This window comes from Lepidochelys kempii, chromosome 7 (assembly GCF_965140285.1).
Source record: "Lepidochelys kempii isolate rLepKem1 chromosome 7, rLepKem1.hap1, whole genome shotgun sequence".
Taxonomy (NCBI): Eukaryota; Metazoa; Chordata; order Testudines; family Cheloniidae; genus Lepidochelys; species Lepidochelys kempii.
Window position 1 is genome coordinate 64,243,398 of NC_136386.1, and position 27,179 is coordinate 64,270,576.

At 41.1% G+C, this 27,179-nt stretch overlaps 1 protein-coding gene across 26 annotated transcripts in view; it reads right to left on the minus strand.

The window, feature by feature from the left end:
- KCNMA1 (potassium calcium-activated channel subfamily M alpha 1) overlaps positions 1-27,179 on the minus strand; it is an 851,468-nt gene that overhangs the window by 60,394 nt on the left and 763,895 nt on the right. For all 26 annotated transcript variants that reach the window (XM_073353218.2, XM_073353215.2, XM_073353216.2 and 23 more), the window contains 3 exons: positions 14,651-14,774; positions 8,985-9,209; positions 5,617-5,809 (listed from right to left, as the gene is read on the minus strand). In XM_073353218.2, coding sequence (XP_073209319.1) covers positions 5,617-5,809; positions 8,985-9,209; positions 14,651-14,774 — 542 coding nt within the window. The remainder of the gene's footprint in view (positions 1-5,616; positions 5,810-8,984; positions 9,210-14,650; positions 14,775-27,179) is intronic.

A 27,179-nucleotide genomic window follows, 5' to 3' on the forward strand; every position in this document is an offset into this window, starting at 1 on the left:
ATCAAACATATAATCCCTTTGTAGCTGAAGCCCCATTTATAAAAAGACAGGTCTTATGTGGTCTGCCTTTGGTTTAGTTGAATGCACCTCAGCATTTTAAAGAGCATTGAAGGGTGACTGTAATGTTGGCTTAAATAGTAGCTAGTTCAGGAGCTGTCTCACTGTGGGGGAATCCCTGGCTGGCACAGGGCTATCGTAGCTGGCTCTGCAACACCTGTTTCATAGGCCTCTTTGTGGGGGTGCACCCAGAAATTGAGACCACAGGAGAAACAGGCTCCCAGCACCCCTGTCCCAAGCAACCAGAAGCAGTGATTATAGGAGAAGCCTGGCTTGGCCAAGAGGGTACTTGATTTGAAGGGTACTCAGTCATTGTGTGGGTATGGTGCATATGCAATGCTGTCACACATAGGAGAGGTGAAGGGAATTGAGCATGCTCAGTCACTCTGTGGGGATAGCACATGTGCAGTCTGGCCGTGAGGATGGAATCTTCAGTGAGCGTAGCACATGTAGGAACTGTGAAGGGTTGCAGCATGCTCAGTCAGGATGGAATCTTTGGATATTTTAGCTGCTAAACTCTAAGAAGTCTCTATTGAGCATGTGTAAACTGCCAGTTCTAAAAGGCTTATAACCTGGCCAAATTTGGGCAGATTTTCACAAGATCAGCACACATCCATGCCCTACCAATTTTTATATTCTTGCTTCAAAGCATGAAGGTGCTAGAGCTCAGAGAAAATGTCATCAGCATATGTTTTCCCTCACCTTGTTCTCAGAAGCAGTTAAATAGTTTTCGCTGAAACTTTCCAAAGCAGTTCAGCCTCAGGCAGACACCTGGCACTGGTAATTTCTGCCCAAATGATTAAAGTTTGTCAAATTTATAAGCAGCTCAGAACAGGGTCTTTGTAATGAGAAGAGTTGGGCAACCTTACTTATCGATGGTGCTACAAAAGTTAAGCCCAAATATAAACTCTGGATCCAATATACCCAGAAACTTTGGGAAGTTTGTGCCTGAGTCCAGAACTGAATTTTAGGACCAAGGACCATCACATATATAATATTTAGATTACAGAGTGTGTGTTTACATTTATTTATACATGTTACATGCACAAACAATTATTAAATATCCTCTGCCCCCTTTTTAAGCTGATTTTTTTAGTCCCGCTGTTTAAAGACTTCCTGGTTACATTCAAAGCCTGGGAACATTTAACTGTAAGCTTTGTCAACTAAAGAAAAAATCAGAAGTCCACTCATGAACATTTATTCTAGTGACACCTGCTGTCAGAAAAATGGTAGTGGGTACCTCAGCATTCACACCACACTAAACTTGAGCAGTATTTGCATTCAAATATGTCTTAAATAATGTACTGAAGACATGATAGATACATGCATACCACATTCAGTTCTCTTTCTAGGTCACAAAAGCTCCTTCACCCTAGACAGAACATATTTGCTCCAATAAATCTCCGGGAGGCCAAATACTTAAAAAGAAAAGGTCGTGTGTGAAGGGGGAGAGATAGGGGTCAGAGGTGGTGGGAAAACCTCACATGAACAAACGGGTGGCATTCCTTGCTCATAGAAAAACCTATCAATGAAATTATTGCTACATTGTTTTCTTTTTAGATGGGACAAGCATAAATTATACATCATCTTTGCATGTGAGATTGCATTTACCATTAACCACAGAATTGTACTGATTACATGACAACCCCCCAGATGCTATTTAAAGAGCATTGAAAAAACTAAGAAGTAAATTCCCTGGTCAAAAATTGGGAAGCCTAATCCATATGCAGCTTTCTCTTCCCTCTTCAATACCGTATCAAAGGCCATCTTTATTTGGGTAGGAATTCAAACACCATATATTCAGAACTAGAAAAGCCCAGTTTGGCAATGGTGAGAGACTGTACAGGCTGATGTGAATTGAAATGTTTTCCTGGATAAATGAGTGTGATAAATAATACACAAATGTTTAAGCAAAGCTAGTGACAACTCACTGTAAATAAAGGCACTTTGTTGCCAACAAGGAGCCGCAAAGTGGTTCTGTTATGCTATTTGCTGACCAGCAGAAGCTAGATCACCTGCTTCATATAATTGTCACCATAGTTGTGCCTACTCTACATTAAAACTGCATCTCATAGACAAAATGTCACATTGGATACAATTGCCTGCAAAGTTTATGCCACCTATTGATCTAATTGTGTCTGACAAGCTAGCCATAGTATTCAAGATCTTTCAAGAAAACCTCCTGTGTTGAAAGCAATGTAACCAATTCAGAAGTTGTAGATACGTAAATGGTGCAACCCACTGAGACGGTAACTGTTTTCCAACCCAGTAGTTTGCTTTTAAAATACCCCCTTCCACCCTTCCTAAAAGATTGTTGCCAGTGGAATAAGCCATTGGCCAAATTCTGCAGTCAGCAGACATGGAAATGTCTGCTTCCATGAAAAGGTTGTATAACCCTCCACATGTTTAAAATGCACATTGATCTTTGCCTGAAGAATGTGTCCAGGGGCACTGGGGACTCCCCCAAGCCTTTTATAAAAGGTAGCACAATCCACTCCTCCTCCACCAAATGGTGCCAATGAGGGTTAGACTGTGACCCCACTCAACCATTTTTGACTCGTGGTCATGGCACTGCGGCTGAAATTCTCTTCTGCAAAAGCCAACTTTGTATCCCCTTATTTGGGGCTTTTGCAGTCCCTGTATGCTGCTGGGAGGGAAAATTCCTCTCTGCATTGGCAGAGTTTTTCCATGCAAAGAATACAAGTACTGGGATTGTTGCTAACCTCAGTGCTGGGGCACAAGGGGGAGGCTTTTGCTCTTTAGCCATCCTAAATAGGGCTAGCCAAAACGGAGGGGATCTCTTACAGCAGGGAGGGAGATAGAATTTAAAATAAAAATAAAACAAACCCAAGCATGATTAGAGAAGGATAAGGATATGAGCTTGCTTAGCTTATGTAATAATATACACATAAGCACAATAAGCACACCAACATAGAGCTAAGTTGACATGCATGAAACACAAGTATTTAGATTGAGGGTGCAAACAGAGAGGAGGCCTGATTTTAAAAATGGAGCTTCCACATGTCCAAATAATCTCTATGAGCCACAAATGAAAAAAAACCCAAACATTTAGTGGGATAGGAAAGCAAGCCTTCGCCGACAGCCCCAGATCCTGAAAAGTAATGCTACAATGGCAGCGTCATGCTCAGATGTTGGTAATGACAGATTCATGGACAAGTTTAAAGGGCTGTAGAATGATAAAGGCTGGGTAACAGTGATGTTTGGGGTCCTTGGACCTTTGTAGTCTTCTACTGCCTGCAAGGAATTCTTGGCAGGGCATAGTCCTTTATTCCATGTTACTGGTATGCCACTTTTCTACTGTTTTCACTGGGTGGCATGGATTATTTCTGGAAAGCTGGCACTGTGAGTGGCAGTGAGTTACTGTGATGTTATTAACTGATTGGAAGTTGGTTGTGCTTGCAGTGATGGAAATTTGAGAAAGCTGTGGCTGTTTGATTTCTCCTCTGCAGCTATCCTCAGTTGATTTGCCTTTGGTGAACATTGTTTTTCCTAGTTTATCTCGCCCCTCTTGCCCAGATTCTCCCTCTGGATATCCTTTTCCCGTCTTGGTGTCATGTGACATTATGAGTCTGTGACTGAACCAGACTGATCAGATACTTTGTGTTCCTTTGGATCCTGCCACTCAGGAGCTATGTGATCCAGGGAACATTAAAGGGTAGACTCAATGAAAGCTTATCATAGCTCTAAACTGGCACACACCTTTCAGTCCCAGATTGTGAACCCCCAGTCTCATGCACAAGGCTGGGAAGAAATTTCCCCTGCTTGCTCCTGGTCAGCACATTGTTGGGGAGGGCCATCTGTTATAACCAAAATGTTCCCTTCTGCACCAGCCTACGGAAGGAGACCAGATCACTGGGGCGAAAACTATCTGCTCTATGACCATTAACAAACAAACAAATAAATCAAAACAAACACTGGTCCCCTCCATTACCATTTGCACACCTTCTGGAAGGAACTGCCATACCAGATCACACCCATGGTTTTGCTAGTCCAATATCCCTGCCAGCAGCAGATGTTTCAGATGAAGGTGTAAAAAACCCCACAGCAGGCAGCCCCACTAGGGAGGTCTTATCCTAATGACTAATAATTAGAGATTGGCATAAACTCTGGAGCATGAAATTTTATCTCCCTGCTTGTCACCCATATAAATATCTAATCCCTCTGAATCTTGCTAAATTCTTGGCCTCTGTGATATCCTGTGGCAATGAGATCTACAGTCTAATTACATTTTCACACAAGGTATATTTGCTAGCCCATGTACAAGGAGTTACAAAGGTTTGGATCTGATTCAGAACTCCTCCCTCCACTGCTGCTGATCATATTTGAGGTGAGCAAGTGGTTCTTGTGCCAGCATTCACAATCCCACCATTTGAGATTATGATTCTAAATCTATCCATTTACCAATGCGCTTTAGGTTTTCATTCTGTCATTTGGCCCTTGAGGGGAACTCCTACAGGGCCTAATCCTGCATTCCTTGCTCAGGCTTAACTGCATTAACTTCAGTGACAGTTCAACCCAAGTACGGATTTTGTGCTAAACTGTACAGAGCAGCAAGGAAAGGTCACAAGAGGCCTTCCTTCCAGCCACGCTCTCTATGCACGAACGAGTCTTAATCTCAGTTCTCGTGTACCTCGAGGGTAAGTACTGCACAAGGTTGATGCTTACAGGAGGGAAGGAGAGCATGGGCCGTAGCACCACCCTTCTGCCCCAGCCAGTACAGTCGGGCTAGTTCTGGAGGGATAACACACTGCATCGTTTTAAAAGGCTTACCGGAGGCCACTCTTGCCTGCACTTCTGCAGGGACTAAAGATGGCTGGATCTACACTGATGGTATTAGATAGGGTGTCTTAGGGCTGCTTACAAGCATAGTTGGTGTAAAATGACCTGGGGGTACTTATGAATCAGGCCTGTAGACTTCAGTGAAGACTGTAGGATTTGTTCCATGCCTTTATAGGAGCTGTGCTTGCCAATCCAAGGGCAGAAATCAGTTCTGAGTTAATTCTGGGGGGCTTTTTGAGCAAGAAAGCACAGAAAATGTAAAGAAACCTCTGTTTAAATGATCTTTCTTTTCCTTTTCTTTTTTGTTGCGTGGCATTTGGCTATTTTTTGGCTGCCGTCTGGCGTACACAGCGAAAAACCTGTGGGCCAGCATTTACCGTCATGCCACTTTGCATCCAGCGTGAAGATAAGCCATCTCTGGCTATGTCATGTGTAAAAATGCAACTTTATTTGGTGTAACTAGAACACACAGAATCATGTGGATTTAGCAATCAACGATTAAAGGGGAAAAAAAGGAAAGAGCAACACATTTAAAAATTAAAATCTTGGTTCATTCATTCCCCACTGCTCCAGATTTCCTTTGTGATACAGCAGGGAAACTATGTGACTGTCCCTTTAAAAGCCATCATACCAATCAGCAGGTTTAACTGTCAAGCAAGCTGATGTAAGGTTCTTTGAATTACTGAGTGAGGGATATTCTTCCTGCCAGGTCCTGTCCCCTGTAGGCATGGCAGAGAAGTATTATAGGGCAGTCCTTACCTTGGGAATTAGCCTGCAAGACCCCAATGCTGTCATCAAACTGCATAGATTTGATGTTGAGTGACGCCAAGATGCATTCCTTGTCCTGCAGCGAAGCATCATCAATATTATTCTGATTGGCTGACAGGATAACGCACATGTCGCAGAGGTTGATGTTGACAGCCCTTAAATCAGCCCGACTTAATGGCGTACCCTTCGGCATCGTGAAAAAAAAAAAGAGGGTGGAGGAGAGAGAGGGGGGAAAAAGAAAAACAAATTAAAGATTGAGAAGGAGCTTTGGGAAATTATTTAACAAGTATCTTTTTTATGCTCTGACATTAAGCTGGTCTAACTATGTGCCAGGGAATAGGAGATGTGTGCTAATCTAAAGGGTAGTTGGTGCTGATGGCAGCATTTTAGGTTCAGTCTCAATACTCAGTCAAGCTATTACTAACAAACAAGAAATAGGAATAATGCCAGCATTCTGCATCTCATCTGTGACTTGAAATTGTCTTGATTTAAGTCACTGTCATGTGGCAACCTCTGGCTTTCTGAACATAACAAGGGGTGTGTTCTAAATGTCTGTTTATCTAATACCAGGTCATACAGGTCTTGGGCAAAAAAATAACAATTTAAACAGGAAAGCCTTGTGTGTCCTACACATTCTAACTGCAATCAAGATGAAGCTATTTTTCTAAAATGCTTACTACCTGGAGCAATACACAAGAAAGGTTAATCCTTTCCAGTATATGTTTTTGGTGCCTCTACCAACAAAACACACTGATATTTAAACTTATGTGATTAAACCCTTTGAAACAGAAACAGGATGTTAAGTAAATGGGCACAATTCATATAATATTTCCTGGAGCTACAATTACCTTCAGAGAATGCAGTATTTAAAATGAAATGTTGTGGTAGTTAGTGGGTTTTTTTTTTTTTTCATAACTAAGGCAACCAAGATACAACACTTAACCTGCTACATATTATACACAAGACAATATTTACTCTGAAACTTAAGATATGGACTATTTAAGGCAAAATATATTATGTTTAGGTACCAGGGGCAGTACTCAGAACCCTGTGCAATAAATAGTGGGTTTATATGTGTGCCGGAGACAGCTCAGTCAGTCAGCTTCCACAGACCCGTACTCACAGACCCTAATGCTGATGGAGACACTAAATATTCCCTTTGTCTGAGTTGTGTCCCTGGGTATCCAGAGCCCAGCCCCAACTTCCTTAAACACTGAGTGACAAGACCCCAACCCCTCACCTCATGTTCATTCACGGCGAACAATCAGGAAGAATGATAGCTGCTGAGAATGAAGCATTTTCAAAAAGAAGATTTTGAATGGAACAAAGGGCAGTTAGGAGCCCCAACTCCATTCAAAATCAATAGGACTTAGGAACCCAACTCCTGTTTGTGCCCTTGAAAATCTCCTCCCAAATCCCTCACCAACATCCCCCAAAGGGAGGTGGTTCTCCAAGGCAGGCTGATCAGCAGCAACCTGCTGCAGATTATAGCTACAGCGTCTTCTAAGAGAACCAAGATGACTGAATTTTAAGCCTGGTGGAAAGCATGGTGCCCTAGTTTGCAGAGCCCAAGGCACAGCCCAGTGCACAACTCCAGGTAGCTTGTAAAGTAAAACCAATTCAATATTTGTGTCTATACTAGTTTCAGGCACAAAGCCAACTATTTGAGCTTTCACACAAGAACATGGGCCTAATGCTGCAGCCCTTTATTCATACCACATACTTCCCCTCCCGCACATACATTGAAAGAACATTATTTAGGTTGCAAAGTCAGGCACTCAAAAGTTAGGAAATGCCAGATTTAAAGTTTTCCTGCAACGTTAATTCTGCCCAAGGTGTGTCCATCCTTCATACTAAATGAGGCAGTGGACCCATAGAAAAAAAGTAGTGTGTAATCACGTAATTGAAAACTGAATCATAAAGCATATGTGCAAGGGAGTCAAATTTGAGCCTTTTGATCTAAGGACCAAAACCTTACAATATCTCCTTATTTTATTAACAAAAATAACATTTCACATTGGATAGGTCTGTAGCAACAGCTGGATTCTGCTCTCTCACACATCATCAAGAATATTATCATCTAAGTTCTGATTGCTGAATCTTTATTACTGGTAAGAGGCTTGACTTTCAGATGTCAGGCTGAATTTGCAGGGCTGGCAAAAAAATCTTTCACGGGAAAAATTTGATCTTGAAGCCATTTGTGAGGCACTAAATACAGAACTATGCCATGTCACTGTACAGCAATTGCAGAACAGAAACAAAGATTAACAACAAATCTTAGCTTTGGAGTAACCACGAACTGCAGCATATATTGGACAAAGCTGCCCTTCCATTCAATAAATGCTGTCATCCCTGCACACATTAGGCTAAATTTATCACTGGTCTCTCTGAGCTTCTGGGCTTTGCATTTTTGTTAGTTAAAAAAAAATGCTAAGAAATGCTAAACTTCTATTCTACTTTTCTATTCTGGTAAGTAAGGATTAAAGAATTCCAAAAGCTGAAACAATAGAACAGCCAAGCTTGCTTTACTGAACTTTTGTAAAGCACAGAGCATCACTTCTGCTATCTGACCAAGGGCCTGAGCCTCCACTACTTGTACTTTGTGAAGTAAATTACACCCATGGGTATAAAGCCATACCAAACTGGAATCAATCATTCACTTACACTGGAGGTAGCATTCTGCACTCACTGCACAAGTGTGAATGATGATATGAGAGAGTGGAGAATCAGACCCTTTGAATTTTGGACTCAGAGGATGAAATCTTGACACCACTGAAGTCAATGGCTGTTTTGCTATTATTATTATTAAAGGGACCAGGATTTCACCCACTGTGTTTAGTAAATGCTTACAACCAAACTGTGAACCCTTTTAAAAGGAAGGGCTCTTAATGAAAATGCTATGATCATTCTCTTATATACAAGAGAGCTAGCAGGCCAGCATGTATCAAGCTTTTACAGTTATAGATAGACATACAAATAATAAAAATTGTTTTCAAAGGTTTTTCAGGCATAAATAATGTCATAAGTAAGTACTGTCATTCTGTCAGAAAAATCACAACATCAGAACAGGCTACACGCAGGGCACTAGAGTGAATGTTCAATAGATAACGCAGCTAATACATTTGATAGCAGCTGAAATTAATCCTTGACAAGGGACTGAACACTGCTGCAAATTTCTTCTAATAAGGTCTCTCAGGGCTCAGTTTTCATAGATATAGTAAAGGGGAAGGGCTAAGTCCTGAGGCCTATAAACAGACAAAAGTAAAAGCCTATGATTAAAGTCAATATGAATCTGTCCAGTTGGTGACTTTCAGTAAAAAAAAAAAAAAAAAGTATGAATATTTTGGCTTTGGACTTACAGGCAAGATTGAAACCTTGGGGAAGTTATGCAGCGTCTCCCATTCCCTTTTCAGATATTCAAGTGAACCCACAAACACAATGTGCTTGAGTTCATGGTAGTGAAAGTTGCTGGCTCGTAATGGCATCACTAGATTTCTTACTCCAATCAATGCAGACTTAGCATCCCCAAATATGCAAACGACCACATGACCACTTAAAACTGTCATCGCTGCTTCACTCCGGGTCTGGAAGAAAAACAATAAGGGAAGGGGGAGATAAAGCAAAAAGAAGCATAAATCATAAACTGAATTCGAAAGCAAAAAAAAAAAGTACTTTCATTCATGTACAGTGAAGCAGGATGACATTAGTAATTCAATATTATATTTATTATTTATTTAGCGTGGAGTGTGGTCAGTGCTGTATAGACAGAGGGAGACATGGTCCTTGCCACCAGAAGCTTGCAGTTCAGAGGCAGAGGTCTGGTCTACACTTGAAAATTAGGTTGGTTTAACTACATCGGTCAAAGATGTACTATGCCAATGTAAACTATGCCACAGCCCTGAGCGGCATAGTTAAGCTTACCTAAGTCCCCATGTAAAAAGCACTAGGTCAATGGAAGAATTCTTCCATCAACCTAGCTACTGCCGCTCACAGAAGTGGATTACCTACGCCAACGAGAGAACCTCTCCAATTGGCATAGACAGTGCTTACACTACAGCTATGCTGCTGTAGCATTTTAAGGGTAGACAAGCCCAGACAGTATAATGCAGACATATATGACCAAATTCTGGGCAAATACGTTGGAATAAACCTGTAACACTCTACTACTTGGAGTCACTCAGGATTTACTCTGGATTTAACTGAGGGCTGAATTTCCCCCATCATGCATTTGATGATGGATTTATTTCAAAGAGTTCAGGGCACTACACTGTATGGTGAACTAGTGATTAAAAACTAAGAGAAAAGGCAGACGGGGGAGGGGGAGATGAGGGAGGTTCTAACCTAATGAGAAGCATGGAAGAATGTATCTTTCTGCCACTCTCATTTTGGTGCAAAGGGACTTGTTCGGGATACAGATGGCTTAACTTTGGTATTCAAATCTGCACTGCTTTAGCACAGCAAAGCTTTATGTTCCAGTACGAGGAGTAAAAAGAATAGTTGTGAATTGTAAAATACAACTAGTTAAGAAGCAAAAAGTGGTCTACCTGAAAAAGAATAAAGTGACGATGCTCGGGATAATGTGTCCCCAACTGTAGAATGAGGGTATAAATGGAGGGAGTGTGGGAAACAAACCACAACTCAAACACAAAAAGAAAAGGAGTACTTGTGGCACTTTAGAGACTAACCAATTTATTTGAGCATAAGCTTTCGTGAGCTACAGCTCACTTCATCGGCTGCATACTGTGGAAACTGCAGAAGACAGGTTTTCTCACCCTCCGCACCCCCCCCACACAAACTCACTCTCCTGCTGGTAATAGCCCATCCAAAGTGACCACTCTCCTTACAATGTGCATGATAATCAAGGTAGGCCATTTCCAGCACAAATCCAGGTTTTCTCACCCCCCCATTTTTTCCCGAAAACCACACACACCAACTCACTCTCCTGCTGGTAATAGTTCATCCAAAGTGACCACTCTCCCTACAATGTGCATGATTTTCATACACATTGTAAGGAGAGTGGTCACTTTGGATAAGCTATTACCAGCAGGAGAGTGAGTTTGTGTGTGTGGTTTTTGGAAAAAAGGTGGGGGGGTGAGAAAACCTGGATTTGTGCTGGAAATGGCCCACCTTGATTATCATACACATTGTAAAGAGAGTGGTCACTTTGGATGGGCTATTACCAGCAGGAGAGTGAGTTGGGGTGGGGGGGAAGAGAAAACCTGGATTTGTGCTGGAAATGGCCCAACTTGATTATCATATACATTGTAAGGAGAGTGATCACTTTAGATAAGCTATTACCAGCAGGAGAGTAGGGTGGGAGGAGGTATTGTTTCATGGTCTCTGTGTATATAATGTCTTCTGCAGTTTCCACAGTATGCATCCGATGAAGTGAGCTGTAGCTCACGAAAGCTTATGCTCAAATAAATTGGTTAGTCTCTAAGGTGCCACAAGTACTCCTTTTCTTTTTGTGAATACAGACTAACACGGCTGTTACTCTGGAACTCAAACACAATAAGGTCTGGAGGCTAAAGGTCTGAGTCTCCTCTCTCATTGGTTATACTTACATCACTCTGACTCCACTGACTTTAATGTAGTAACTCCTGACGGACACTGGTGTGAGAGCAGGATCAGATGCCCCTAGATGTGGGGAAACACTTCCAACAACTCTGGCTACAAAAGCATATAGAAAAGGATTCTATATGTCCACACCCAGAGTTTTCGGTTTGCTTCCAAAGCTTATAGCTGGCATAAGTAAAATATTCTCTGGTCCGGAGTGTTTTTCTTGGACTGCCAGGACTGGTTCTAAAGCTTCTGTAGCAAAATGAGAATGTCAGAACCCAGAATGCTTTTCCAGCTCACTGCCATTTCATAGCAGTGTTGGTGGGTCTGAGCTAATGGAATTTTCAGCCTTTTACACATCCTTTTACCCAGCAATGTAAGGAGCCTTCGTGTAAATGAGACTCAGGCCACAAATGTTTTGAGCTGTTCTTGTAGATTTATAGATTTTTTGTGTGTGTGTAAATGTTTTAAGACTGTAGTCCAGGATCTGAGACTGTGACTGAGCCGTGCTTGGTGCAGCTCAGGGGAGGACTCAAAGACCTCGCCTATGTCCTTGGACAAGCTGCCACCAGCACCATCCGTAGTGTAAATTGGAGAAACCTCTGTGCTGTTTTAGTTTACCAAAACTGGATACCAGATTTACCTAAATTACCGGATACCAAAAGCCCCAGAGGGTTCTTCTGGAAGTGAGAAATAGTCATGATGCAAGAACTTGACTAATGGTGACTTTTCGTTGACAAGAGCAGCTGAGGGGATGAAAGGAAGAATCCAAAGAAGTACATCTAAATGGTGTTCAGAATTATCTGCTTATCTCAATGACAGTGGTTAAATTTGTGCTGTAATCCCAGTCAGTTTTGAAGGCAGCTCACACACTGAGATGAACATTAAGTAAAGTCATTAGTTGATGATGACTTTTACATCTGGATCCAGTCTTGGTGCTGTTGCATTCCACTAATGGAAATCATCCTATGTGCATCAAAATTATGATGCCAGTGAGGTGGATATTCAACAAAACTTAGCTACGGGTTTTGAAGAATCGATGAATAAAACAGAGAACAGGGTGAAGAATCGATGAATAAAAACATTTAATGGAGTATTGGCCAGTCAATGGTTATTAGCCAAGATGGTCAGGGATGCAACCCCATGCTCTGGGTGTCCTTAAACCTCTGACTGTCAGAAGCTGGGACTGGACAACAGGGGATGGATCACTCAAACTGTTCTGGTGTGTTCTGTTTTTTCCCTCTGAAGCCTCCGATACTGTCCACTGTCGGAAGATAGGATGGACTAGATAGACCATGAATCTGACTCAGTATGGTTGTTCTTATGTTCAAAGTAGCACATTTATTGAAGCCAGCACATAGTAATTTTTTATTTTTGTTAACCTACAGAGTAAAGGTTTTCACTAAGCTGTGGCTCTCTGCTGTTTATTCTTTTCACAGACTACATGGAATGCAAATGTCGAATATGCTGCAGAGGAACTCCCTATGGAGCAGTTTTGGCCAAAAGGTTTCTCGTCAGTTTAAAAAAAACCCATTTTCTGCTTTCAGTTACACTGCTGCAACTCCATTAATTTTCATGTAACTGAGAGCAGAATGAAGCTTTCACATTAAAAATATTGAAGGATTCGATCCTGCAAGATGCTGAGCACCTTGGCTTTGATACTGCAAAACATTTAAGCATGCACTTAACTTGAAGAACATGAGTAGTCCCATGCATGTGCTTAAGTGCTTTGCCGAATCAGGCCCTTACAAGACTGAACCCAAACCATGGTTCTTGTCTGAAAGGTAAGTATGTAAAAATGGCACCTTTCCACTTGACAAACCTAATCCCTATGTAGATTCAAAGTCCTGTCTGCTTTCTTGAGGGACACACTGCCTTATACTGCTGTCAGCCCTGCATAGCCAACACAGCTCTGGGGCAGAGAAGTGAGTTCTTTTCTGGTTCAGGCATCATCTGCACAATTGTTTAAACAACTTCCAATTATAGGACACTCAAAACAACCCCATCTTCTTCAGATTATGCCCTCACTTGCACTCATGCAGTAAGATTGCACTGATGTGCGTATAGACATAATTTGTGGCAGGTGTAAGTGAGGGCAGCCTTTTGCTCGCAGGATCTTTACCACTGGTGATGATGCAAGGAACAAGAAATAACTCAGCCAAACTTGTAGATCCTAGGTTGAGTTTACCAAGCAGACAGTTAAGAGGAAAAAACCCCACATCTATTTACTTGCAAGCGGAGAAAAATTGATATGGCGTCGAGAAGAGATAATAAATGAGGAAACCCCACAATGCCATTTTATAGAAACACTTTTCACAGTAGAAGAACATGTTAAGGTCATTCCTGACTGACCTGTTAAAAAATATTTAAAATATTACAGCTGATCTCTGTCTCCCTCTGTTATAAAGCAATGTATAGTGATCCCTCTCTGTTATGAAGTAATGGACAGTAAGGTTGCCTCCTCATGGCCTACTGAACACCCTGGAATGAATATTAATTTTAAATGTTCAGACCAAACTCTGGCTAACAATTTAGTCACTGGAATTGACTAGTTTATTGATTGTTTAAATGCCAAGATTGCAGTTCCAAACAATGTCACGGTTATTATAGCCCCGGAGGAGCACGGGAAACAACCTTTTACGCCCCGATCGTTAGAATAAACCAGGGCTGTCACCATTATTGGTTACACCATGCAATAGCATAGGGAAAACGAAGACAGAGATCTCAAGAAAAGCTTTATAAACTGCGACAAAGTGAAGATCCACCAGGGAGCTCATTTCATAGATCATCAGTTTTGTGTTTGAGATCTGGAGTGAGTTACTTGTTACTCTTAGGTATGAGTACATGAACACAGACAGCACAAACTTTCACTGAATGTAACAGATTGTGATAGGCCTTCTAATTATTTTTAATTACTTGAGTCAGTTTGATGGCCCTCCCACTTTAACAAATGAAATGAATACACACTAGACCCAAATCACTACGGTAGAGGCATAGAATAGCAGTACCATTTACTCAAGCTTGTTTGAGTGCTTTAACATGTTGAGAACCAAGCAATAAATTTAAATAGGGCAAAATTCTCATTGACTAATAAGGAATAACGCATTAGCACCTTGTTTCAAAGAGATGAATGGTACATGGTGAATGTTCACCATAGCTCTGATCCTACAAAGATCTGAAGTACATGTATAATTTTAAGCTTCTGAGTAGTCCCATTAACCCATATGAAAATGTAGTCTCAGGATTTGGGGCCAATTTTCAGTGAAGTGTTATAGGCTTGTATACCCACCAGCGTTTGCCAGAATGTTGGCTCAAAATCCATCCATATTGCATTTCTGATTTCAGTACAATGGTTTTTAAAACGATATAGATAACTATGGTAACCCATTAAACATCTGACATTCCTATTGTCTAAATGGGCTCTCTTTGGATAGAACTTTGTTGGACATTCTTTTAAAGCACCCACCAAAATGACCTTTTCAATGTCCTTTCCTGGACACCAATGAAACATCCCCGTGGAGTCATATTTTTTCACACTGGCATCCATGTTGTCAATCTGCTCATTGCCGGGAATTAACAAGGGGTCATGCCTGGGGGAAAAAAAAAACAAGTCACAGATAATGTAAATGGAAAACGTTATGAATTATGGATGGGAAAATATCCCAAGAGCTATATCCAAACAGGGATAAAAGTCAAAAATGAAATTTATTTACATTTAAACAGATGTTTTCAACACACCTGCCTTAGGGAAAAAAAGCTAATAATATAAGAAAAAAAGTTTTTAAATGTTGGGTTGGGACCTGGAAGATTTTCAGTAAGCTTTTCAGTTGATTTTAAAAAGGTCTGTCACATTCATGTCCATAAATATTCTTTCTTCCCATTCCCATCCCTCCAAAAAATAATATCAAAAGAGTTGCTATTAGCATCTGCAATGAAATAGAAGGGATCGGAATAGAGCCCCATGCTGACTGACTGGCAGAAGTATGGAAAGCCAATTACTTGCTTTTACCACATACAACTTCTGACGTGATGCTCTTCACAGTAAAAGCTTTAACAGGCTGCACTTTAAATATTTTAGCAATTTGCCCAATCATATTTTGCTTTCCCAAACTGAAGCCCTTTAAAGATTCAGCAGTATGTCATTTTAGAGTAGACTGACTAACAAATGCCCACATCTGGAATACATGATTTTAATACTAAACAACAGTGTCCATTTTCTGTGACAACTGTATCTGTGGTAACCTTCTAAGTGTTTCTGCAGCAGGATTTTAAAACCCAGGGCTTCTCAAAGGAGACACAAATAAGAGACATTTTAATTAACTGCCCTCCGACAAATATAATTGTGTATGCACTTGCATACTCAAATATACACAAACACACACTTCATTAATTTATTAGCTGAAAAACAATTATTGAGGGACGAGGGTAAGTGAGCTAGCAAAGACACAACAAGATGCTAAATAAAAGAAGTCTTAGTCATAGCATGATATGGCATCATTAGAATCAGAATAGCCACTACAAGATGCAGGGGGAACTGAACATAAAACCAAACAGGGGACAGAGTTTTGTCTGACAAAGCCCCCACGTTCCACACAATTTTGCACAGAACTTTCTGTCATGAAGCTCCAGGAATGAGTTTTCATTTCACAGAGGAATAAATTTGTAATGTGAAAAAAGACACCTACTCAAAGGCATGATATTCAAATGTAGTTGTCCAAGCTGTGCCCTTCGGGAAAAAAAAAGGTGGGGCTTGCATATTTGTTGTACACACAAAGCCTGCACTGACATGCCAAGGAAATGAGCTAAATGTGCTCAGAAATATTGTTCCATGCACATGACTGCGTGTTTTGTGCAGGACACGGATACACACACATTATTATTATTTGGCAGCTTCTACATAGGAGACCATATTTGAAAATTTAACCCAGTTTTTAATTTCTTTGAACCAACAGAATACAGTAAGGCTCTGCCTCTAGAATAGTCTATACTGGCAAAATTCTGCCTCTGCATATGCACAGGTTAACTCTCCCTGAATTGCACAATCAGCATAATGTGATACTATGCTAAACATGCTCACAAATAGGTGCCTGAAGATGGCTTCTATAAAACTTGCCCACTTTGGCAGCTATCCGTCCAACATAACAGGGATAACACATAATGCTTACAGTGCCTGATCATGCTCCCTCTGAAGTCCATTGCAATATTCCTATTCACTTCACAGGCACAAACCCACAGAGTGTGTGAGCGGGACTGAAGAATCTATTCATTTGGTTACCCCATTTAAAACAAAGTACTTCCATGCTCTCTCCCAAGGAGGGAAGTAGTTTAACATGTGACAAATACACGTGTAGTTAGTGAACCTCTCCTGAAAAATTATTAATCACGTGTATGGTTTTGTACTCAGCACCGTAATATCTGAGGAGTGCTTTCCATGTTAATCAAATTGGCAGCAGGGATGTCCCTACTGATCTTTATGGATACTGGCTCTGCTCCCTTTCAGGTTATAGAAAGCTCTGCTTCGGGTAGGGTCTCACTCTTGGGATAGGGGAGAGAGGAGGAATGTGGGATTAGAAAAGGGTGGTTGATGCTGAGAGTGCCATTCTTATTATGGCATAAAAGCTGTATCAAGTAGGAATGTTGTGCAGAATTTCCTAAAGGTGGTCAGACTGTGGATTCATCTAATCTCTTCTGGAAATTTGTACCACAGCTAGAGCCCTTCAATTGATGGTGCTTTGTCCCCAGCCATCTTGCACCTCATTCCAGGCTTTGTAATCTGCATTTTGTCCAAGAGGAGCACAACAATCCTGAGATTTTGTAGATGGAAATACTAAATATATTGAAAGCCCCAGCACTTGTGCAATTGGTAAGAGGGTGAGTGGGGTGAATACCAACCCAGGGAGCACCCTGCTTGGCAAAGAATTTTTTAATACCTGACATTTGGTTCCACTGGGTCCTTTGCAAAGGCAAAGGATTGGGTCTTCAGAGGTATTTTTATGAATTCCAATGATAAGTCATCTCTATTGCAGAGGGTTTAACAGTGTCCATAGTGGGAAAGATGTTATCATCGGTTAGGAAATCTCCAAAGCCTTTCTTCACATTCATTGTGGAATTTTAACAAGTGATTCCCCATGAGCCCTTTCTAGCACATCACTGACCTGAAAGCAGAAGTCACTAATCCAATCTCCTTCTAGCCCCCACTTAATATGGTTTCTTTCAAATAATTAGGTACATTAATGATGTGATGTATAAATTTCCCTTCATACTCACTAAGAAACAAGAGTAAAATGGTTGCTAAAAATTACTCCATTTTATTTTCCAATTAATTTTTCTTGTTTGCTTTCAGGTCTGGGGCGAGATAGCCCTCTTCAGCTTTTATTCAACATTTGTAGGTCTGTCCCTGCCTCATTCGCAGCAATGCCCGAAGTCAGGAGGAATCCTTTAATAAAATCAGGTGACTGCATGATAAAAGTTTGTTCTGTGGTTTAACTGTTTTCAGCCTTGATTCAGTAAACCACTTAAGCAGGTGCTCTCAGTTCAGTGCTTACTTAAGTGCTTTGCTGAGCTAGGGCCTTGCCTCATACAAGAGCATCCATGTGAGTTGGTGATAGAAACTTACGACTAGAGCTTAATGAATTACTCATGGTAAATAATTTAATTGAGGAATGTAGCCCTTTTTTCTGTTTGTGAATTATGTGCGAACAGACTTGGATTTTAATGGATTTATCTGTTATTGATAATTGTTTGATTAAAACCTTATGTAAATATATAATTCAGCAAATAGGCTGTTGACTTAGAATAGGTCTTTTGCTATTTGTGGTGTCTAACTGGGCAATTAAGGCATGTGGTTTTGTTTTTGCTCTCTGATTGGGTATTACACCATTATTTATTGTTCGTATTACTGTAGCACTTAGGGGGCCCTAGCCGTGGTGAAGGACCCCTTCCTTGTAACCAGATACAGCCCTCTCCCTAAACAAGGAGCTGCTTCTAATATTCAAATTGCTCTAAAAGCCATGTGCATAGTGAAATTGTCTTGAAAACTAGTAATCCACAACAGGGGAAAGAACACCCATTGAGATGAATGGGTCAGTTCACAACTCGCAGACTGATTGTGTCAGGTTGAATTAATCTTCACAGGGTGTTCTGATTCATTTGAGAACAACCCATGGAGACAAATGAACCACTTAATTCCTTTGCAAATCTCTCATGATGTGGAAGGTTGTGCAGAGCTCCTTCCCCTACCCTAGCCCCTGAAATGGAGTAAGGAGCCTCCCTCCCATACTGAGGGCCTGGAGGAGTTAGGAGAAAGGAAAAGCTAGTAGTTGAGTGTCAGTGAGGTGTTCCCAGGAAGCCTCCACGTGCCCCTCCATAGGTGCCCCTTGACTACAACCACCTCCTCAAAAAACAAGGGAAATTCGTAACCCAAAAACTTGGTTACTGCAGAGCTGAAGTTGACCACCAGTTCCTGCTTCCAGAACATCAAATGCACCTATTCTCAGACCTCTTAAAACCAGGATATATAGAGTTAAAGTATATACCAGCATCATCCCGCAACCTTAACTCTCCTCTCTTTGAATGATATCCCAGCCCACCTGTGACAAACACTGTAGCATTCTATCCTTCCAGATGATATGGGATAGTGCAGGGACACAGCATGTGATTACAATAGGAGAACCCGTCACACTGTGTTCTATGGCAAAAATTGCATTTAGGGCATACTTCACCTGGCTATACCTGGCCTGTATTCAACCACTTCACCTACTATGTACAAATCAATCCAGAGCTGCTAGATATTACCACTTTATGGCCTTTGTCCTAAGGATTCTCTCAGGAACATCAGCTGCACTTCCTCTGATCTCCAGTGCACTATCATGATTGCTATCAGACTGCTACAAATCCCCACGTCAAGAACAGACCGTCATGCTCCTTCATGTGCACAACTCTCATAATTCAGCCCAGCCACAAGGGGTCCATGACTTCTGGGTGCACCTGTACCTCTCCTCATCTGGTGATGTGAACTGTGGTGACCAGCTCCTAGTAATCCTTTCACCAGGTCAATACTGCTACCCCTAACACAGTGAAGGGCAATTGGAACTCATGCAGACAAATGAATGAATATGATTCTGTGGCCCACAACCTGTCATATAAAATGGCCCATTTACTCAGCCATTCCTCATGTCTGCTTTATTTTAGGGCTGTCCTGGCTGAAACATACTTACAGTATATCTCCTGTAGATCTTGCCAGCTCCATGGGGCAGAGTTAGGGTTGTGGGGTGGGGCTGGTGTGCATCTTAACTTGCTGTTTTCTGGTTTTCACTGGTTTAAGTACAAGTACATTCAATATTCTGAGAGGTATAAGGCAATTCTGGTCAACCTTAACTCTGTGTTAATGAAGCTTTTGGTCAGTTTATAATTCTGTAACTACAAATGCACTTATTTACACCGTGCTCAGTACTTTGTTTCTCTAATTTAACCTTTTCAAGCTGTGATAATGAGAGGCCCAATAGGAAAAATAATGACAGGATATAATAAATGGAGAGTAATTGTCTTAAAGTCTAATATTACCATTTATTAACAAATGGCTAACATATGCCAGCCAATACCATTGTACAACTCTCATGGGACTTGTATGTGATCATCAGAGAACAGAAATTGGCAGAAAGTAAAAGTTACCTTGGTAAACTCTAACAACAATGGCTTCCGATATACCTACTATTTGGAAATCTGTATCGAACTGTGTGTACTGCCATTTTCTTGTCTCTTATAATTTGTCTCTTTGTCCTAAATAAAGCATTCTCTGAAGATGTATATAGTAGTTCAAGAATTGTTTAGAACTCAGGTCGAACTCTGCCCTTGTACATGATCACATGCATTTAAGGATAGAATAGGGTTCCAACTATTTAGATATATGGACTAATTTTTCTTTGGACCATGACAACTTTATGAAATAGTGTATTAATAAAATACTACTACTATTTCTTTGGATGTATACAGCTCCTTTAAGCTGGGGATCTCATCCTGCTTTACAAATATTAATTAATTAAGACATTTTACAGACAGACTCACAGAAGCTGAGATTTTCAATACTACTTGCGGCGTTTGAATACCCAATTCCCATTACAATCCACATTACAAAAACAGTGCAATCGTTGTTCTTAGCTACTAGGTCAAACATTGAGTGTTCTTGGAGACTTCCATCCTGTCACCCTTAAACATGACTGTGTCAAGGTAAGCTTGGAGTCACAAAATAGGATTAGTGTGGAGAACCTTGCATGAGTGCTGTGGCCATTGCGCTGTCCAAGTCTGTGAAGTCAGCAGGTTACAAAGGCACTAACAAATTCCCATTACCTGGGGGAGAAAATCATCTATCAATTTAAAAGGGTCTGTTTTAAATTGGATGTCCAAAGAATTTGGCCTTTTAATGCCAGCAATGACCAAAGAGATTTGATCAGTCCTGCAATGAGAATACAGGCACCTACAGTACACGTGTTAGAAAAGCAACCAAGTCAAGTTTCTCACATCTATATTCTCCAGTTTATAAATAGCTTCTCTAGTTCTTATGGCAAAAATTATGTGTGCATGACTTAAAATGAAGAATAAACACAGTCTTTTCAAGGTTTTGCGGAGCATATAATGCAACTTATCATCAATTAAACTTGGGAATGACACTAAATGCCATGCTACAGCAGCAAACCAAAAAAGCCTGCCTTGAAGACAACAGCCTAAAGCAAAACCACAAATCCCTTTTCCAGCAAACCTGCTGCGAGGGAGCCAGCATTATATTTTAAAGAGCACTGTTATCGTTGTAGACATTTATAACCACTCCAAACATATTCAGTTGGTGTTTTCAACGTTGGAACAAATGTGGAAATGGAATAAAAATAATTTTAAAAAAGAAAAAGAAGGCTGAAAATTGCTGTCTCTTTAATTAACATTAGTATTTCCTTGGATTTCCTCACCTTCATGTCAAACCTCTTGCTATCTGTCATATGCTTCTTTATAGCAGGGCTATATACTCCCATGGATCCATGCTGGATCTCCCACAGCAGCCAAGCAGAGGGAATAAGGGCAATATACACCCTATGGTGGCCATCACAGCGCTTGAGAGTGAAGCTGTGCTGTGTAAATCTTTGCCTCCTTTTTGTTCTCACCTAGAGAACAATCCTACCCATACTGAATCAATGGCAAAACTCCCCAAACAGCAGTAGACCTTTTAGCCTCAGTAGGCATGCTTAAGTCTGGAAATACACCTTTCCCTGGGTACCCTGTATTTTGGTAAGATGACATGAATGGCAGTCCCCCCTAGAGACTGAAAGGTTTGGAAATCACTTTGTGCCCTTTGCCAGTGGTTTTCAGTCTTCATACATGAATGTCCTTTTTTTCTTTTAAAGGGAGAAGGGAAGGGTTTGCGAAGGATAAGATGCCAACTAAAGATGCACTGCAAAATGTCTCTTGCCTTTCAAATATCTTTTACAACCACCCTTACAAATGGTGGCAATTAACATGCTGTTAGTGTTAGATGTATGCAGCCAGTGCAGGTGCTAATAATTGAAAAAGAATTTAGAGCTTTTACACCCAGGTTGAATATTTCATGATGTGCTGCATGTTTCACTATTTACTCAGTGGGCCTCTGTCACTTCAATCTTCCCTGACTGCTTTGACTGGTGCTATAAAGCTCTACCAAGATAGAGTGACGGCTTGTCACAGGCAAACTCCACTGACTTCTGCAGCTCGCTGGGACTAGCTGTGAAGGTTGTCACGCCGCTCTGGTGGAATTCAGCAAATGTTTTGTGACTAATACACCCAACATTTGTCGGCTACCATTAGCCATTCCCTATGACCCTCTGCAGTCTGTGTGGATGGCATTAAGTTGTAATGAGAATTTGTTGCCAATGTGTGTGTTACACTAATGACACTCTTTAACTTGTGAAAGAAAAGGTCAGCTAATCAGCAATGAAATTTCTACAGATTTACTGCACAGATGAAAGAAGCTTTATAGGGAAAAAATGGCACAGTAACAGAAAGAAAACCTATATTTTCAATGAATCTCTTTCTTGTCATACTCAAAATCATTGCTAATGGAGTCTAAAGTCCCACTCTTCTTGCACTATCCTCCTGAAACTACTATGGCCAGAACTTAACTAATACAGCCAGTGGTAGCCAATGTCTTGTTATCGCCTTTGGACAAGTAGTTGATCATGTAATATATGTTCTGGCTGAGGTTTACTTCTGGGAGCTAGTAAGAATTTCCTCCATCTCCATTTAAAATATTGATAGCATCTTTGTTGCCTAATGTCACAATATTCTACTTTAAGAAGCCTTTCCAAAGGGTTAATTTATCATGACTACTAAGGAACCTGGTGTAAACGTAGATTATCTTCTTTTAGGAATCTGCTGAGTAAACATATTTTCCAATTGGAACACCTTGGGTATGTCAAGAGCTGCTCAAAGTATACTCCTCAAATTCCCACACAGAAGAGTTCTGAAATGGTCACTTGTTCTCATTCTTGCATATAAGCAAATCAAAGAAGAGAGTGTGGGGGCCAGAAAGTGTGTAGTTAGTTTTTAGCATTTCTCATTTAGATTCTATCAAGCTGCATGCCTAGGATTTAAGAATTTGAGGGCGGGGGGGGGGAATTGGGGATGTGGGAAATTACCTGACAAAAGCAACCTATGGAAAATAAACCAGCAGCTAAGAAAAAGACGACGATGAGGTAGTCTTTTCCACCTAAATAAATTATACGTTTTACACCTTAAGGTAAAAGTCACAACTTTTAGAGACTTATTTTTCTCTAAGTCATTAGTGAGAGGAAATATTCTCTTCTGCTCACCTGGTTTAAAGATTTTACCCTTTTCCTTCCAACATCTTTTGCCTTGACCTTAATGTATTCAGGGTTAGATTATAGAAGAAAGAAAAGGAATACTAGTGGCACCTTAGAGACTAACAATTTATTTGAGCATAAGCTTTTGTGAGCTACAGCTCACTTCATCGGATGCATTCAGTGGAAAATACAGTGAGGAGATTTATATACACAGAGAACATGAAACAATGGGTGTTATCATACACACTGTAAGGAGAGTGATCCCTTAAGAGGAGCTATTACCAGCAGGAGAGCAGGCGGGGTGGGGGCGGGAATAATCAAGGTGGGCCATTTCCAGCAGTTAACAGGAACGTCCGAGGAGCAGTGGAGGGTGAGGAGGGGGGAAATTGGCCATTATGGATGTAGAAGCCCTCTACACCAACATTCCACAAAAAGATGGACACAAGCCGTCAGGAACAGTATCCCTGATAATGTCATGGCAAACCTGGTGGCTGAACTTTGTGACTTTGTCCTCACCCATAACTATTTCACATTTGGGGACAATGTATACCTTCAAATCAGCGGCACTGCTATGGGTACCTGCATGGCCCCACAGTATGCCAACATTTTTATGACTGACTTAGAACAACGCTTCCTCAGCTCTTGTCCCCTAATGCCCCTACTCTACTTGCGCTACATTGATGACATCTTCATCATCTGGATCCATGGAAAAGAAGCCCTTGAGGACTTCCACCATGATTTCAACAATTTCCATCCCAACATCAACCTCAGCCTGGACCAGTCCACACAAGAGATCCACTTCCTGGACACTACGGTGCTAATAAATGATGGTAACATAAACACCACCCTATACTGGAAACCTACTGACTGCTATTCCTACCTACATGCCTCCAGCTTTCACCCTGACCACACCACACGATCCATCGTCTACAGCCAAGCTCTACAATACAACCGCATTTGCTCCAGCCCCTCAGACAGAGACAAACACCTACAAGATCTCTATCAAGCATTCTTACAACTACAGTACCCACCTGCTGACATGAAGAAACAAATTGATAGAGCCAGAAGAGTACCCAGATGTCACCTATTACGAGACAGGCCCAACAAAGATAACAACAGAACGCCACTAGCCATCACCTTCAGCCCCCAACTAAATCCTCTCCAACGCATCATCAAGGATCTACAACCTATCTTGAAGGACGACCCATCGCTCTCACAAAGCTTGGGAGACAGGCCAGTCCTTGCCTACAGATAGCCCCCAACCTGAAGCAAATACTCACCAGCAACCACACACCACACAACAGAACCACTAACCCAGGAACCTATCCTTGCAACAAAGCCCGTTGCCAACTGTGTCCACATATCTATTCAGGGGACACCATCATAGGGCCTAATCACATCAGCCTCACTATCAGAGGCTCGTTCACCTGCACATCTACCAATGTGATTCATAGATTCATAGATTCATAGATATTTAGGTCAGAAGGGACCATTATGATCATCTAGTCCGACCTCCTGCACAATGCAGGCCACAGAATTTCACCCACCACTCCTAAAAAAGACCTCACACCTATATCTGTGCTATTGAAGTCCTCAAATTGTAGTTTGAAGACCTCAAGGAGCAGAGAATCCTCCAGCAAGTGACCCGTGCCCCATGCTACAGAGGAAGGCGAAAAACCTCCAGGGCCTTCCAATCTGCCCTGGAGGAAAATTCCTTCCCGACCCCAAATATGGCGATCAGCTAAACCCTGAGCATATGGGCAAGATTCATCAGCCAGATACTACAGAAAATTCTTTCCCGGGTAACTTGGATCTTACCCCATCTAAAAACCCATCACAGGCCATTGGGCCTATTTACCATGAATATTTAATTACCAAAACCATGTTATCCCATCATACCATCTCCTCCATAAACTTATCGAGTTTAATCTTAAAGCAAGATAGATCTTTTGCCCCCACTACTTCCCTCGGAAGGCTATTCCAAAACTTCACTCCTCTGATGGTTAGAAACCTTCGTCTAATTTCTAATCTAAATTTCCTAGTGGCCAGTTTATATCCATTTGTTCTTGTGTCCACATTGGTATTGAGTTTAAATAATTCCTCTCCCTCTCTGGTATTTATCCCTCTGATATATTTATAGAGAGCAATCATATCTCCCCTCAACCTTCTTTTAGTTAGGCTAAACAAGCCAAGCTCCCTGAGTCTCCTTTCATAAGACAAGTTTTCCATTCCTCGGATCATCCTAGTAGCCCTTCTCTGTACCTGTTCCAGTTTGAATTCATCCTTCTTAAACATGGGAGACCAGAACTGCACACAGTATTCCAGGTGAGGTCTCACCAGTGCCTTATATAACGGTACTAAAACCTCCTTATCCCTACTGGAAATACCTCTCCTGATGCATCCCAAGACGACATTAGCTTTTTTCACAGCCATATCACATTGGCAGCTCATAGTCAACCTATGATCAACCAATACTCCAAGGTCCTTTTCCTCCTCCGTTACTTCTAGTTGATGCGTCCCTAGCTTATAACTAAAATTCTTGTTATTAATCCCTAAATGCATGACCTTACACTTCTCACTATTAAATTTCATCCTATTCCTATTACTCCAGTTTACAAGGTCATCCAGATCCTCCTGTAGGGTATCCCTGTCCTTCTCTAAATTAGCAATACCTCCCAGCTTTGTATCATCTGCAAACTTTATTAGCACACTCCCACTTTTTGTGCCCAGGTCAGTAATAAAAAGATTAAATAAGATTGGTCCCAAAACTGATCCTTGAGGAACTCCACTGGTAACCTCCCTCCAACTTGACAGTTCACCTTTCAGTAGGACCCGTTGTAGTCTCCCCTTTAACCAATTCCCTATCCACCTTTCAATTTTCCTATTGATGCCCATCTTATCCAATTTAACTAATAATTCCCCATGTGGCACAGTATCAAACGCCTTACTAAAATCTAAATAAATTAGATCCACTGCGTTTCCTTTATCTAAAAAATCTGTTACTCTCTCAAAGAAGGAAATCAGGTTGGTTTGGCACGATCTACCTTTTGTAAAACCATGTTGTATTTTGTCCCATTTACCATTGACTTCAATGTCCTTAACTACCTTCTCCTTCAAAATTTTTTCCAAGACCTTGCATACTACAGATGTCAAACTAACAGGCCTATAATTACTTGGATCACTTTTTTTCCCTTTCTTAAAAATAGGAACTATGTTAGCAATTCTCCAATCATATGGTACAACCCCTGAATTTACAGATTCATTAAAAATTCTTGCTAATGGGCTTGCAATTTCTTGTGCCAATTCTTTTAATATTCTTGGATGAAGATTATCTGGGCCCCCCGATTTAGCCCCATTAAGCTGTTTGAGTTTCGCTTCTACCTCAGATATGGTGATGTCTACCTCCATATCCTCATTCCCATTTATCATGCTACCATTATCCCTAAGATCCTCTTTAGTCTTATTAAAGACTGAGGCAAAGTATTTGTTTAGATATTGGGCCATGCCTAGATTATCCTTGACCTCCACTCCATCCTCAGTTTTTAGCGGTCCCACTTCTTCTTTCTTTGTTTTTTTCCTATTTATATGACTATAGAACCTTTTACTATTGGTTTTAATTCCCTTTGCAAGGTCCAACTCTACTTGACTTTTAGCCTGTCTCACTTTATCCCTACATATTCTGACCTCAATAAGGTAGCTTTCCTTACTGATCCCTCCCTTCTTCCACTCCCTATATGCTTTCTGCTTTTTCTTAATTACCTCTCTAAGATGCTTGCTCATCCAGCTTGGTCTACAACTCCTGCCTATGAATTTTTTCCCCTTTCTTGGGATGCAGGCTTCCGATAGCTTCTGCAGCTTTAATTTAAAATAATCCCAGGCCCCCTCTACCTTTAAACCCATAAATTCTTCAGTCCAATCCACTTCCCTAACTAATTTCCTTAATTTTTGAAAGTCAGCCCTTTTGAAATCAAAAACCCTAGTTGCAGATTTATTTTTGTTAATCCTTCCATTCAGTTTGAACTGAATTAGCTCATGATCACTTGAGCCAAGATTATCCCCTACAACCATTTCCTCTATGAGATCCTCATTACTCGCCAAGACCAGATCTAAAATGGCATCCCCTCTAGTCGGTTCAGCAACTACTTGTTGAAGGAATCCATCAGCTATCGCATCTAG